Raw genomic sequence first — 16,562 nt, 5'->3', positions numbered from 1 at the left:
TTTAATTATTGTTTTAATAATAACAATAACAAAACGCATTTAGGCCTATAGCCCGCTTTACAAGAAACAAATCAATATAAAAAAATACAAAAATCAGCCATTTTAAACAAAAACATTTTTAGTGTACATTTTGTTGGAGATGGGCGATGCCTCTATGATGTCACACGGAATAACTGGTTCCAACGCTGCACTTAAAGCCCATGTTACACCAGTATGTTGTAAGTGAGGTCTGAGGTTTTTACACTGTCTTCTGTCTGTCTAAATGTTCGCATTTTGCTTCATGTACTTTTATTTACACATATATTCTAACTTTGTTTTAGGTGGACCATTGCCCGACATAGATATTACATCAGGTATGAATAATTGTTCCATACAATAGAATTTTAAGCAAGAATAGACCTATTGTTATTTCCGAAGTGTTTTTCATTTCTTTTTTTTTTCTTTTTTTAAAACTATTTCATACGCTTATATGCGTATAATGTATTTGGTCTTTAAATAAAGACTACTGTATTGCTTTTATAAATTCAAGTGATTAATCGTATTTCATCAAATCACATTATTACGTTAATTGTTTTACCATGTAATGCAATCATTAGGCTACAAACACAACTTCGAAGACGATTGACTTTAGTGTATCTTAATTATCTATTAACTATCTATGCTACTTATTATAAATCCAAATCAACATACATTATAATAATGAGACACATTTGAATGAGTTTAGCTTAGACTTTATAAAGTTCAAAGCATTGTACACCAACGTTATTGTAATGTATTTACTCAAAAACAGTAATGTTCATTTTAACTGTTCATTGTATTAAATTACATAATTAATAGATCTAGATATTCCATATGCGATTACTGCCCGTGGTAAGCTTGTAGAGAAGACTTACATTGAAGCATTAACAGAGGGTAAAATTGAAGTGAATCTTGGAATGGTTAAAGTTATTGGACAGGAAGGTGTTGGTAAAACATGTCTTGTCAACGCTTGCATTGGAAACAAGTAAGTAGTAATTAAGAATGATATCACGAACATAATGATAATGTTCATAAGCGCGCAGTTCGAATGAGAGCCATATTCGATGCTATTGTACATTCACACTTGTGCAATTGGATGGAATGGGAGGCGGCGCTCTTTTTAAAATAATTATATTAACATTTTATTCAATAATAATAAATTATTGAAAATCGTATAAAACGAGGCCATCTTCCAGATGTGAATATTAACAATTAATTTATATTAATCTTGACTGTAGAATTTGTTTATTATTATTAATTATTTTCAGTTTTTTAACTGTTATTTACAATGTATTTTTGATGTAGGCCTAATATAATACTGTACACGTATGTATTTATGTTATAAAATTACTAAATGCTTTCCCTTTCCATAACTCTGAAGATTTATTACCGTGTTCACGATAGTGTTTCCTCGTTGCATTTGAAAACTTTACAGATTCGTTTTTCCCTTTCAATCCCTGTCTATATTCCCTTTTCGTTTTCAAGATCTAAAATTCCGAATCTTAACTTAGTCATGATTTGTTTAAACTTTAATTTTGAATATCAATTTCGGGAAAACCCAGTTGAATGATTAGTTGGGCTATTATAGCTTTCCAATTTTGAAGTCAAGGGATTGAACCCCGTTTGAGTTTGTTAATATAACGTGTAGGTGTATTATTAGGAATATAGAGAGATATTATTTATAGGGTGTTCTGTAAAATGTAGGTGTTTTGGACTTGTAACTGTAACATTTATGTTTGTTATTTTCTCTAGACATAGTAGTAGGCCTACCGTCGCCGTATGAGAATTGGTATTCCATTCTGTTATCATAAGTACCTAACCAAACTGAATGCAATATACCTTACTTGTCCTAAGATATTAGTCATTTATATAATTATGGAGCTTATATAATTCACACTATGATGGCTAAATGTTTTGTATATATTCGAATATTTTTCAGATTTAACGAAAACCACGAGATCACAGATGGTGTTTCTGTGATCAAAACTGTAGAAACAAATGCTAAAGAACTCACCAAATGGACAGAGGATGAAGAAAGTGGTAAAACTTATCGTTTGTAGACCATCCATCACACACAAAATAAAATTAGTATTGCATTGAATGGGTTGGGAAGTTAATTCATCACATCACATAGATATTAATGCATACCTCTGAATAAAATGTTTAATTTACTATAGAATAAATCATACCAATTTCTCTTACATTAAATAAATAACCTTCTTTTATTTTAATATGTTTCTTTTTTAAATAGAACCTCAGAGATGTTTCTATAAATAAACTCTGGGATAAGACAACATGTAATTATCTTGACGAACAATATAACTATGTATTAAGCAAATTGTATTTTATTGTAACGATTGAAAGTGCTTCAATTTCGACGAATAATCGACAGTTTGTGAAGTTGTATTGCTCGCACAAACACAATTATTTTCAATTCCAAGTTGGTGCCAATTGAAACCCTGCTTAGATTTCAGATGTTCTACTACACTTTTCCCTTTGAAATTTATAATCGTATTTTAGCTAGGCTCTGAATTTATGAGAACGCAGGTTGGTCACGTTACAAGCCTAACATGCACAACATTTTCAAACAGTTTTATAAAAAGCATACTGTTCAAAAAGAACCGTTTAATATCCTTTTCCATTTGAATTACACGTACTGATGCGAGAGAGTTTGGGCAAACTCACGTATATACGCATACGTATCCGTACACAACGAATAAGGTTGAACTTTGTGTTTACCTACCGTTAGATGGCCATACTACTGTAGTAGGATGTACAGTACTCTTTTGTCGTTTTCTTTAAACATTTTATTTAAAACCCTGTCCGAACCGAATAATTAAACATTAAAAATTAAAAACATATTTAAACTTTAATTACTTTTTAGATGATCCAACTTCATTGTTTCGAAAACATGCCGAAGAAAATATTAAAAGGATAATAGAAGTTAAAAAAGAAGTTGTAGTAGAAGAACGTAAGGTTGGGTCCTCTTTGGAAAAAGTACGTATATACAATATAAATATTTAGGCTAGTTCTATACCTCGGAATTATAAACTATGAAACCAGCATGACTTTACCTTCTTAAATAATATATAATTAATTATTATTACGTTTAGGTTGTGACTAACGAAACAGCCTCGAACAGTGGTACGTTTAATTATTGTTTACATCGTGTAAACCTAAAATCTGTTACTTTTTTTTAAAAAAGACAATTCGCAAAGTCTAGTAGAAAATGTGTTTCTCAATTTTTCCCATTACCATAGATACATTAGGAATACAGGATCAAACTTAAATGGATATATGATTTAATCCGAATAACACATGAGACTTAAAACGTATTTTGTTTTTATAATTGTCAATGTCTATGCTTTATGTTTATGAACAATCGTTAAATTATACATAAACAAACGTGCTGTGTATAAATTGTGTGATTAACTGTACTACGTGTGTAGTTCTCATAGAATGTTGTTCACTCCAGAATATAGATAAATGATTAATATAACACTTATTAATGTGCAGGTAATCCAAAAATTGCTAAAGTAAATGTGAAAGGAAAGATAGAAGTTAAAGAAGAGGTTGTAGTAGAAGAGTCTAATGCTGCCGCTTCATTTGAACACGTACGTATACACTAACAAAAGCAAATTATTTATATCTAGGGGTAGTTAGAAAACATAAAAAGGTGATGTATCATACTAACACTGGATCTCATCACTGAAGTAAGGCATTTCAGATACCGATATGGTATAATGGCAAGTGATATCAGACTTGTTGTATGTGAGAACATTTTCTGTGTCATAGTGCTTAGGCAAGAGACTTTACTTTCATTACGTTCCATCGGAAGCCGTTTCTACAGTAAGTAGTGTTATTATAGTGTCACACAGTGTTCTGATCATCATGGTCCAGCACACTGGGCTCATGGAGGGAAAGGAGTTATGTACTAAACAAGTCATCCGATGTGAACACGAAGTAAAAGCAAACATCACTGGATTAACCAACTACCCTGACATTTTCATAATACTGTAGATCATTTCATTTGTTTATTCGATTTCATTTGTTTATTGTTACTTGTTCATTCATGAGCCAGAATTGGCTGGTCTTGTAAATTAAACAAGAGTGTAATTAAATAAATAAATAAAAATAGATAAAAATAAATTTGATAAAGAAAAGCCTCTGGCCAATTTTACATTAGGAAATCATATTCATTTTCGGACATACAGAAATGTCTTTTCTTAATATTTAATTAAATATAATGCAAAAAACTGAATTTGTTGTAAGTTATTTTTAGCAAAAATATTTTTAAGCTTTTGTACATTCAGATTGGGTAGATATTCTTTTTCTTTTATTTTTATAGAACAGGCAGTGGATCAACAATTCACCTGACATTTTCTTAAAATTGCACAAGCGTACAATTATTTTAAAGAAAACTTTGTGTTCTTTAGTTTAAAACTAATGACAACCTAAAGACAATAATTCAAGTAATTTAGCTGGATATTTACAATATTATACATTTTTTTTTTGCTTTTCAGATAAGCAATGAGTCAACTGAAGAAGGTGTGTTTTGTTTTTGTCTTACGTGGGTTCATCCCACTTTTATTTCCATATACATATAAACATTATTATTTTGTATTCATTTTTTAACATTTCTCTTTTAACACATTTTCTTTTTCATTAACATACATAGTTTGCCAATAACATTGTATTTTTTATATCAATGTTCCCAAATTTATTACTAAAATGTTTTTAACAATTAAATAATGTTTTAAAAAGGTGTGTTTTGTTTGTTGATTTACAATTGTGAAATAATTGCACATCGTTGAGTGAATACTAATGAAAAAACGTCTTAAAAAATCCACTAATTATTTAAGTAAACAATAAAAATCACTCATTTACAGTTTGCAAATATTATTTAATTGAAATGAACTTTACTATATTCTCAGAAAATCATCACGAGATCATTCTCCGCCATGTTTTTGGTATACCTTTGCAGTGCTATGAAGTTATACGTTCACTCGTACGAATGTATGAGAGCGAACGACAAAATTCCACTGAACAAGTTCTCATAATGTGGCACCATACCATACCATAAACTGACGTCATATTGAATTAGTCGACATAATCGACATGAAAATCTAAAAGTCCCTATTGACGATGATGATGACAACGACGCTGACGATTTTGTTGACAATGATGATGTCAATGCAAGTGATGTTGTTAAGTTCATTATAATAATTATTTTGAGATGACAATACTAATACAGTGCTTATTTTAACGTTATTTATTTATCTATTTATTGAATTATATTTAAAAGAGTTGAATTTGACCAAAAACGACGTTCCAGAAAATGCGTCATTTCATGTACGTGATCAACTGGATAAAGATATCATTCAGGATATTTTTGAAGAAGAAGCAGAGATGTCTCCTTTGAAAAACATGTTTAAAATAATGGATCACGGAGGACAGCCGATCTACCATGGAATTCTTCGTGTAAGTAGACCTATGAGACTGCATTGAATTATTGTTCTCTATAAATTGCCTTAAGTTTAAAAAGCGTTAGTTTTTGTTTTGTATTCTTATCCACCCTTTAATTTCCATTAGAAATTGTTGAATATATGTACATAAACAGGTTGAAATTATGAGAAATCAAAGGTAATTGAAAATTGATTGATTTCAATAGCCGAAACTTTCGATTCAATATGAACGTAGTGGACTAATACGCTTACTTTAGGACATGCCATGCATGTATAAGAAAATAAAGAATGTTTTGTATTCGTTAAATGAGAACATATTTAATTTGTTACTCTATGGAATCATTAAACTCATTGGAATACTCTTCCCATTCAATGCATATAAATGTAGTATTTGTATATATTAATTAATGTTACTGTTATCATTTTATTCTGATATAATTGTTTTTATGGTTTTTAAAATTTAGCTCCTTATGACATTAAATGCAGTGTATCTGGTCGTATTCGATTTAACTAAAGACCTTAATGATCCTGCCATTGTTTTGGATTCAAATGGGGTAAGTATTGTTAAATCTTTACGTACAGTACTTCCTCATACTGTACGCCCTTGCAAGATTTATTGATTTGTTTAATTGTAAAAACAAATGTTGAGATGTATGTTGTTTGTCATAATATGTTTATAAAAAAATATATGTATTTCAAATTGTTTAGCGCAAACGTGTACACCATTGGACCAATCTCCAATTCATATTATCATCGATTCTCTCAGTTTATTCTCATAGCCGTAAAGTTATTGAGAATATAAAAGAGAAAGTTCATTTGCCTGTTATTCTTATTGTGGGTACGCACAAAGGAAAGCTTGGAGACACGGAAAAGGAACGAAATGACAAGGTATGTTATATTCGTACTCAATTCTAGATACATTACTGTTGATTTTATGCACATATAAACAAGATGTAAAATATATTCCAAAGTAGATAATGCCATTATGTTTGGATTAATTGTTTTAATAGATATGTCCATTCATTAGGCCTAGGTGCCAATATTTGATTCCTAAACAATTTAAGTTTTTTATTTATTTTAGTTAATATTTGTCTAACATTCAACAATAAGCTAACATGTATTAGTACACTTTGCAACGATTTAAAAGTCGATGACCGTTAAACACCAATTCAATTATGTGAAAGAAATATGGTAGAAGGCGCGATGAAGTTTCTTCGGAATTGCATTATAAAACATCAACCCGGTACCGGTGATCTGACTTGTAATAGTAGATACATTCATATGGCAACTTTTTATATTCTGGTTAACGTGTTTTCCAGTTAAATATTTGTAAAAAATTCCATTCCCTACGTTTTTTAGATCTAATTTAAGGTCAAAAACTATATTTAATCTACAAACATATACTATATGGTCCTATTGCGATAACTTTTTTGGTCTTTAAACGGTTAAAAATGTAAAAAATAAGTCGATTTTATAATCGATTTTAATCTAAGTGGCCCGCTATAAATCGGATTGATATTTTCATTTTTAGTCGCATGCAATGCAACTCTACAGCCCACTATGTCGGTCGGTTGGTCGGTCGGTTAGTCGGTAAACACTAACTTGAGCACGCGACTGCAGCCATGTATATATGGCCTTATTCTTCTGCGATTCACCCATTTTCGATCGATCAATTCAGCCAATTAATGCAGCAAAGACAAACAAAACCTAGCTAGGCTAGGCCTAAAGACCGTCCATGAGAGAGACATTCGACGCGATCTACAGGTTAATATGTTTCTCTCTTTTTATCATGATTTACCATAAAACGTAAATTTAAGACAATCTATACGGTAGGTTATTATATGCATAAAATGTTAATCAATTGTATGTATGTAGACTGTTGTGAAATTTATTCAATGTTAGCGTTTCATTCAGAAAAGCCAAATTATACATGATGAACATTTTCTGGTCGATCACTACGAATGTGGGTGTTCCATACACAAACAAATAAATGACATAGCATGTTTAATATTGCATGTATAACCTGTACGGTATTTTATATTGATAAATCTTCACAATTTTAGATATGATACAACCAGATTTGTTTGTGTTTTTGTTTAAATTCAGTCAAAGAAGTTGTTAAAGAAGATTGATGAGGCTCTGATAGGGAAACCGTACCAAAAACATGTACATCGAATGTTTGCTGTTGAGAACAGTGAAGCAACTACTGATAAGAGCTTTGATGATCTTAAAAAAGAAATTAATAAGCTCATGAATCAATTAAGAAAGATTATTCCGTTGAAGTGGATGCGCTTTCGATGTGAAATATACAATCTACGTGTAGAGAAACTGATATGTACTTTAGAAGAGGTAAATTTGAAGAGAAATATCAATTATTGTACCACTACATTAAACATTGTGCAATAAATATTTTAAAATGGTACATTTTTTGACATACGGTTTTGATTTGTTAAAATTATTTTAAAATGTACATTTATTTATAGTAAAAAGAAAAAAAACCTTAACACTGTTCGTATTACACATTTTTACTATTGTAATAGTAATAGTAGATAACTCTATACTGTAGTTCCATATCATACTACAAGAATAGTTTATCTAGTGAGTATTATACTATACCTCTTCGAAGACGAACGATTAGAGTTTTATCCATGGTATAACGTTATATACGTTCAAATCCTGTACATTACATTACAGTAGATCTGTAATAAATAACGGTGACGGATACGATGCAAGAAAAGACAATTAGATTTTTGTATTTTGATTTAAACTTTTCAGGTTAAAGTACTGGCAAGAAAAAGCGGAATTCTTGATGAAAATCAACAGTCGGCCCTTCTTAACTTCCTGTATGATCTTGGTGACATCATCTACCTGCCTGATAATGAATCATTAAAAGACGAAGTGGTGGTAGATCCTATGGGATTGGTTAAAGTTATCACCGCGTTTGTCACTGTGATTCCACCTGACTTTCCAGTAAGTTACCTCATAGTACGGGCTGACATTTTCCTTTAAGAAGGATAATGTGAACAACTTAGTTTTATTATCATTTGTCTCAATGTAAACGGTTGCTCTGTTTACTTTCTCTCTTTCTGTAAACTCTTATGATGTCTGTTTCGTTTTTTGGTTTAATAAACTTCCATTTAGAATATCAAATTCTGTTTTAATTTATTTCGACATCTATTCTAAATATCATATGAAATTTGAGCTTCATAGCTCGTAGTTGGTTGGTACTTCTTTCTCTACAACGTCTCAAACCTGCGACGGTTTCATTTATTTATCAACTTACCATTTACAAGATAAATATTACACTGATATATTATTGATATTTTTTGCTGATGATCCAATTATCCATCAAAAAGAATACTTATTATTACTTTTCACCATAGAATGTATTGTGCCTTATACAGAAACACAAATACCATAATATTTATTTCGCATTCTATTTTAGATAGGTATGTACCGCGAAGCCTTTTGGAACCTTAACAAAGGCATACTGGATGAAATGTTGTTACGCAAATTGTGGGAGGAGCAGGGTATTGATATGGAGAAGTTCCAATACCTCGTAGAGTTAATGATTCGACTTGGTTTCATTTGTAGGAAGATAACCCCTACTAGTCAAGTCACGGCAACGGTATGGGTTGTTTGTACTTGACTCGAACTAACTTGGATATTTGGGTTGACAATCGCAGAAATAGATCTTTGTCTTTTATATAATTATCATACCAAACATTTGTATATAGATATTATATTATAACCCGGTTGATAATGTTTCCTGGCTTATGTGTGTCTGTGTTTCAAGTTGTTTCGATCAAAATAATAACCAAATTAGGTTTAGTGCACTACATATTTTTTTAATCATACTACATTTATTATTGTGTGTACCATTTCAATTAAATGGCGTCTTATATTTTTCCAACATTTTCAATTAATATTTCAGGACTCAGTAGATGTCAAGTTTTTTGTGCCTCTGCGACTTTCTTTTGATACTGCATCCAGTGAAGTGAGATCTGTCCCTGATAACAGCCAAGCTATCAGTATCTATTACGACCTTTGTGGATATCTGCCTGACGTAGTGTTTCCATATTTAGTTATTGAGTTCATTAACAAATATCAGAAGGAAACCGGAGATGACCCAGTATTAACGCATGATCATGCCGAACTCTACTTTGACCAATTTCATCACGTGATCTTGTCTCTTGTCAAATTCTTGACTAAGAAGAATGAGCGAAAGTTCCTGTTAAAGGTATGATATATTATTTTCAGTAATTCAAGTAACATCTAATTGTTGAAATTGTATTACGACTTTCCGGCACCATCGGCGTGGTATCAGCACTTTTCCACAATTGCACGCAATCACAGTGATACGCCTTTGTCTTCCATAGATATTTATAAGCATCAGAGAAACTTCAAAACATTATTACTGTCATTAATTGTACTATCAAAGGTGAACAAAAATAATGTAAAACGCAGAAAAAATAACTTTATGTTCTAACAAATACCAATACCGATTATTGATTTAAAACGATATATGCCTTATAAAAAAACAATCTTTCAATAGTTTTTGCCACAATCACATTTAGCTTACACAGCTTTGGACAAGATAAAGTATAGGCCTATATTATTCCATTTGCTATGCACATAACAATATACTCTATGCTTTTAAAATATTAGGTAACTATTACACGTAGAAAGGCAATTAAGAAAACAATAAACACAGTATGTGAACCCTCTTCTGAAGCATGTAAAGAGGTATGTATTTATTTGTTTATTTCATAGGAAAGATTTACCTATTATATTGTAGGCTTTTTTGTAAGTACTCGACAAGTAAACATATTGTATTTATTAGGTCCATGTTAAAATGTTAAACCTACAATTATTTCATTTTAAAAAGGGATAATAATCAATTTTGTATAACTTTTGCTAACGATACACATCCTAATTTTATAAACAGTTGTCTGCAAATGCGTTTCTTTTCTTGTCTTTTTGAAAGGTGTTGTCAATGATTGAGATGTCATTTGGACATTCCAAAGACGGTGGTAGGAGGGGGATTACCTTCCACAGATGTATTCCCTGTGATTGTAGCGAGACATCTGAAAAGAAGCATATGCAAATTCTTGGAGAATTCCAGGATGACATGTTGCCATGCAACAGAGATGGTATGGATGTTACACGTTACAAGCGACTCTTTGGCGGTACGTTTAGCGATACTACAGTAAAATATAGTGTTATAACTAGGAAAAGTATATATATTGCTATTGGCTGACAAAAATACTGTGGATACTTCCCAAATGGTAATATTTCAATAGACGTGTGTATATATATAAATCCAAAGGCAAATTACTGAAAAAATGACAATGCTGTGGGTATCAGTGGCTGGATCTCAATGGAGATACAAAATAAAAGCGAAAAGCTAAATCAAAACGAGAAGTAAAACAGCCAGAAAAGTTAGCAGAGCTTTCGGACAACACTAGCCTTTCATCAGTGCAAGTGTATATATATATATATATATATATATGTATGCACCAGTCACTATATAATATATACATTAACAATTAAACAACTTTAAATAATATCTTTCCATCAAAGACATATATGTGGTCTGTGATTTGTTTATACAATAACATCAAATATGTAATCCTAGACAAAGTCACAAGTTCAATAAACGTGAAAAATAGGGTTTAAAAAAACGTAAGACGTTTGACCGTTGAATTTAGTTAGGTATAATATCAGATACGTCTCACTTACGTTATTTGGTCATTATCGCTTAATTGATTTGCTGCTTGTTTCTATGTAGAAAAATGTTCGGTTCGGCTTAGTTAAGGTTTTTTCTGACTGCACTAAACTAAACAACAACAACTAAAAAACAACAACTATAGTATAATATGAGTTTTATACTGATCTAGCCACAATGTTATGTAAACGTTTTATAAAGTAAATTAATAATAATTCTATTGTAAGGCTTACAATTTTTTTCATGATAAATTCGTTTTTGAGATGTTTACTAATACGCAGGCCTATATTCTTTTACATAGATACACCAGATGATGTTCCTCAGGCTACAGGTTAGTTGGTTCCAATTTTTGCATCAAGTGCGAATTGTTCTTACAGATAGGTGCACACAATGAAAACATCCCGTAGGATATACATGCCCTCCTATATTATTGATCTGTTTGAGGCTGATTGATGGAAATGTAATGGGGATTATGCATATTATTGCAATGTATTCGTTCGGTTTAGACCCGTCAACACCTAAACATCAGAAATTTAGATTTAGATGGTCTCTACGATTAGGGTATTTATGTAACTTTTTAGAAATCTTTGTACAGAAATAAGGAAGTCGCGAATAGTTGAAGAATTATTAGAGATTAGATTTAGTATCAGTATAAGTGTTTTATTTACTATAATACATTTATGCAAGCAGTAGCAACAAATGCATCCAAATTGAAATGCCTCTCTCATTAAATAGTAAATACAAAAGATAAACATAAACACAATTTTTGAAATTCAATAAAATGAGTTTTATTAAATATACCTCATATAATTTTTTATGTGATATCATTGGGAAACCTGAGCTGCACTGACGAGATCTAATAAGATCGAAACAATACAGTCTGCATATTGGATATATAATATACAGACCTAAACAAAATTAAAACTTAATACTAGAAATTAGCAAACTATCTAGGATGTATTATTTTTATCAGACGGTGTGTTATAGTCAATTTTACCTGACTCATGCAATATTTGTCGCACAAAGTAAAACATTGAACCGTCAAACAACTTTATAGATTACATTTCATTTTGTTCAGATGTTTATTTGATTTAAATTTTTTTCAGATTCAGGCTTAACGGACAGAGAATTAATCGATATAGCCAAAAACCTGGGCAGTGAATGGAAACAGCTAGGATTATGTCTGGGCTTTACATCGGATAATCTTTATCAATTTGAACATGACAATCGTGGTAACATACAAGGAGCAATGGTAAGCATGTTAGGCGCTTGGCATAAAAAGTCCAAGCGTTCACTGCTAACTGACGCTCTCCGAAACGTAGAGAGAAATGACTTAGCTCGTAAAGTTGACGATATGTAGGGCACCTAAGTATCGTAAAGTTGAAACCCTACCTTCCTCTTCAATTAGAAAAGACTAGGCATCATCGTGGGATAAATCGATAGAACCTACTTGTATTGCGAACACAAATACTATTTTTGGTATCGTTTACCTCATCGTATTTTAGAGCATACGTCATCACCGTTGCCTCATATATTAGTGGTATAAGTTTATGAGGTTTAGTTATTTTGAAAAGTTTTAACAATTTGTACTCTGTTAGCTCTGTAAATTGAAATCTCCTCTTTCGTTTACTGTCCCGATGCAAAAGAACACTGTCATTTCCGTTAGTAAACTGCAGACTACAGACTTATGTTACAGTGATTCTCATTTGCGTGTGTCTGTTTTTGACATGATACTAACAACACTTATTGAATATCATGACGCATGGAACTATTAAGGTTGGATATATATATATATCTTACTGTGTCGTAAATGTTTTATTCCATATCTACTGTAAATTAGATTAAATAGTCGGTGTTGCATTTTAATCATTTATTAAGTTGGTTTTACTTTCTTCTCATTTGAATACTCAGTTATAATAAATTTAGTATTATTTGTAATGTATTAAATGTATGGAACACCCACATGATCACCTGATTCTCGGTTACCATTAGGTTCGAACAGTGCATTATCCAAAACTTAATGAAATAAATACGTAATAATTGTATATGTTGTCAACAATAAAGAAATCAACAGAATTGAATGTTATGTTATAGTTAAGACATTTTATATTATAAATATTGTGAACCAGATTTAACATCCTATTTTCTGAATTATGTTATACTGTATAATAAAATGTATAATACAATTAGTAATACAATAAATTGTATAGCATAATGAATAGCGAGCATCATGTGGATGTTCTATTTGAAACACTGTAGTGTTATGTAACAGGATATATTTAAATTAGTAAATAATTAGTAATAATAAATAGTTCGATTAAAAGAAGAAATAGTTGTATGAAGTTTGTTTAAGTATTTTGTGAGATTCGCTCACTTTTATTTCTACTTCAGTACTTTATAATCATTATTGCAATTAATTAAACAAGGTTAAATATCATTTAAATAAAAGAAAACCTGTATCTACAGTACAACCAACATTGTTGAATCTTATTTTGATTATCTGGCTGCCGAATATTTGATTTCTTTATCTATTGATCTCCGAAGTTGTAGTTCCATTGACTTATTTAAACCTAAATTCAGAGATGCTATTTTAAATAATGATTTTATTATACACGTTTTGGCACACTTTATATTCTGTTTTGTCTTAGCATTCTCATGTAGCGTGATGTTTACATATTAGTGGATTATGAATTTTAACAAATTTGCATATTTGAGGGTGCCATGTTTGTACAAATGTGGTTGTTTGTACATTGCACATTTCAAGACTTAACAGGACCCCTTAATATCAGTTCTTTTTTCTGCACGGGTGATCCCCGTTAAAGATATATTGTCTCCCTGAAAAATATTTGTGTTAATGTTTTTGTTGAATATGCTATTTTAATGTCACAAAATAATTATTCATTATGACCAAAAATTGGATTGAACAAAGTATACATTTCCCTGGAAAAAAAAGACAAAATAAACAGTCAAAAATTGAAAAATTGAAAAATATTTTCAGTTATAAAAAGACAAAATAAACAGTTAAAACTGTTTATTTTGTCTTTTTGTAACTGAAAACATTTTTTTACGGTAGTGATTAACTTTATTACAACTACGAAATGCGCTATTCAAAGTCTTCTTTTATTTAATATTTCAATTAATCTAATTTTTTTATGTTTTTGTGGACAATATATCTTTAAAGGTGGTTAATAAAATAAAATAAATTATTTTGTGGAATTTTTATCCAAATAATATGTTTCCTATTTCTCTTAAATATATTTGACTATGTTACATTAAAATATATTTGACATTAATAATCATTAATTGTTTATTAAATTTGAAATTTCATTTTCTAATAATATATTTTGCCCAAGGCAAATCGTGGCCTATTCTCATGTTATCCGGTCGTTCGCAATAAATCTAAACTTAGATCTTGTGAAATACAACCAATTGGTGAAATGCGTTTAGTTACCTATTATAAGGATTTCATTACATTTGTTTGGGAAACCTTATACTAGTATTCTACAGGATATATAGAAGTACTGGTACAAATAAACATCTTAAACACAGGTATATCAGTGTAAGAGTTGAGTGTTCTATAACCCTTATCACCCCAATTGGTTTTAATGAGACTAGATTATCTTTTAGAACTACTGTTCACGTTTTTACGGAGGTCTCTCAAGGTACGTCAGTGTAGGCAAGCCTTTCTCATGATATCAATGTTGTTTGTGTCATAGCTTCTTTCTCTTCTAATTCTGCTGACGATAATGTTGTCACAGATCTGAAGATAAAATACAGAACGTTTAATATTATCAATAATAGGCATTAACACGTGTTTCGCTTTCGCATTATGCACAAATACACCCAAGGTACGATCGCGGTTAGTTTAAATTGCAATAGCTATTTTACGATTCAACATTTTTGTTCAGACGATGGTATTCAAAAGTTATCGTATTTCTGTAACATACGTCTAAACTTAAATTAGATAGACCGCACACATAAAGGCCTACCAAAGTAAAATGTGCTTTCTAGCAGATGCGCAGACAACAAGCGATGCAAATATTAACTTTGTAATTACACACACCTAATACGTGCTCTGATAAGAAATTAAACATCTTATTGAACCCATTATGTACCAACGACTGCGGTATACAGTGTATATTTGTGTAACTTGTGTAAACAAACTCTTCAAACTTTTAAGTTGTATAATTTCATCCATTGTATCTGGTAACTTTCTATTGGCAGTTTCGGGTAAAAGTAAAACAAGTACTCCAGATGAAATGGCTAATACACTGAATGTTAACATTGCAAGTGGTGCCCAATCCGACCAGATGTTGAACAAATGCCAACATCAACTGACCTATTGCCAAATGAATAAAGCAGTCGGTTAGTTTGACAACCAGATTTCAAATTTATTCCAAGACGCCATCATAAATTGAGAAAATAATAAATCAAAATTAGAAAAAAAAGCTAATAAGATGCATATCAATGTCGAAAAAATGAAATATTGTTTTTTTCTACGTCTATATAAGTACTGTATTTCTATTAATATAACTATTTTTTAAAGGCATTTAATGGCTTGGTTTGCAAGAGTGTTTATTGCGACAGACCACGTACCTCTTAAACTGATCTTAAGGCCTACAATAATTATAGTATGGAACCATCTCAATGGGACAGTTTCTATATATCCACCTTTCTGTTTGTTTTGTAATTCCACCATTTCGCAAACCATGGCCTTTGTTTTTTTTTTAGATTTACCTCCAGGTCCCACAAGTCGCAATAAACATCTACAGACATATAACATTTTCTGAAGTTTATGGGGCGTATCCGCCAATAGAACGATATCGTCGGCGTAGTTATTTCGGTATCGCTTATCTGTATACTACGGATATGATTTGCAGTAAAGTGATTTACAATATCGTTTAGGCCTATATAAAACGAAAATAATTGGGGAGAAAAAAGACACCCTTGCCTATAAGGCCATTCTCACAGTTAAATAATTCAGTGCATCTCTGAGTAGTTTTAACACAAGATTGTATTCCGTCATAATAATTTGTTAAAACATCGAGAAAATTCACATTAAATGCCAAGCCTATTACAATATTATAATCATTAGTCCAAATTTATAAGGCGGTTGTTAAGTACCGATGTAAAAAGTTTACTAAATATTTTAAGTAATGAGATTGCCCGATAATTGTTCATTGTACATCTATCAAATAAAAAAACAACTGTTGTAAAACTTAAAATATCAGTATAATTATTATTAAAAGGTAAGCCCCATCCCATGACGTCGATACAATAATATGTCTATATAATATGTCTATATAATACAATGACAATTGGTTGAACAGTTGGTTGCTCCTTTAAGGTTT

At 30.8% G+C, this 16,562-nt stretch overlaps 2 protein-coding genes across 2 annotated transcripts in view; both read left to right on the top strand.

Moving 5' to 3' along the window:
• Window positions 1-16,562, top strand: part of LOC144842635 (uncharacterized) — a 298,292-nt gene that overhangs the window by 159,510 nt on the left and 122,220 nt on the right. The window lies entirely within an intron of this gene.
• LOC144842393 (uncharacterized) lies at window positions 803-12,618 on the top strand. Its single transcript, XM_078698839.1, has 17 exons — window positions 803-1,003; window positions 1,958-2,058; window positions 2,903-3,015; window positions 3,132-3,162; window positions 3,535-3,632; window positions 4,542-4,566; window positions 5,324-5,499; window positions 5,948-6,037; window positions 6,192-6,371; window positions 7,590-7,832; window positions 8,259-8,453; window positions 8,929-9,111; window positions 9,418-9,723; window positions 10,152-10,229; window positions 10,471-10,672; window positions 11,513-11,542; window positions 12,318-12,618. The coding sequence occupies exons 1-17, from the start codon at window positions 936-938 to the stop codon at window positions 12,569-12,571; spliced, it is 2,373 nt and encodes a 790-aa protein (XP_078554965.1). The 5' UTR covers window positions 803-935; the 3' UTR covers window positions 12,572-12,618.

This window comes from Antedon bifida, chromosome 5 (assembly GCF_963402885.1).
Source record: "Antedon bifida chromosome 5, ecAntBifi1.1, whole genome shotgun sequence".
In the NCBI taxonomy this organism is placed as follows: domain Eukaryota; kingdom Metazoa; phylum Echinodermata; class Crinoidea; order Comatulida; family Antedonidae; genus Antedon; species Antedon bifida.
This window is presented reverse-complemented; position numbering and strand designations above follow the sequence as displayed.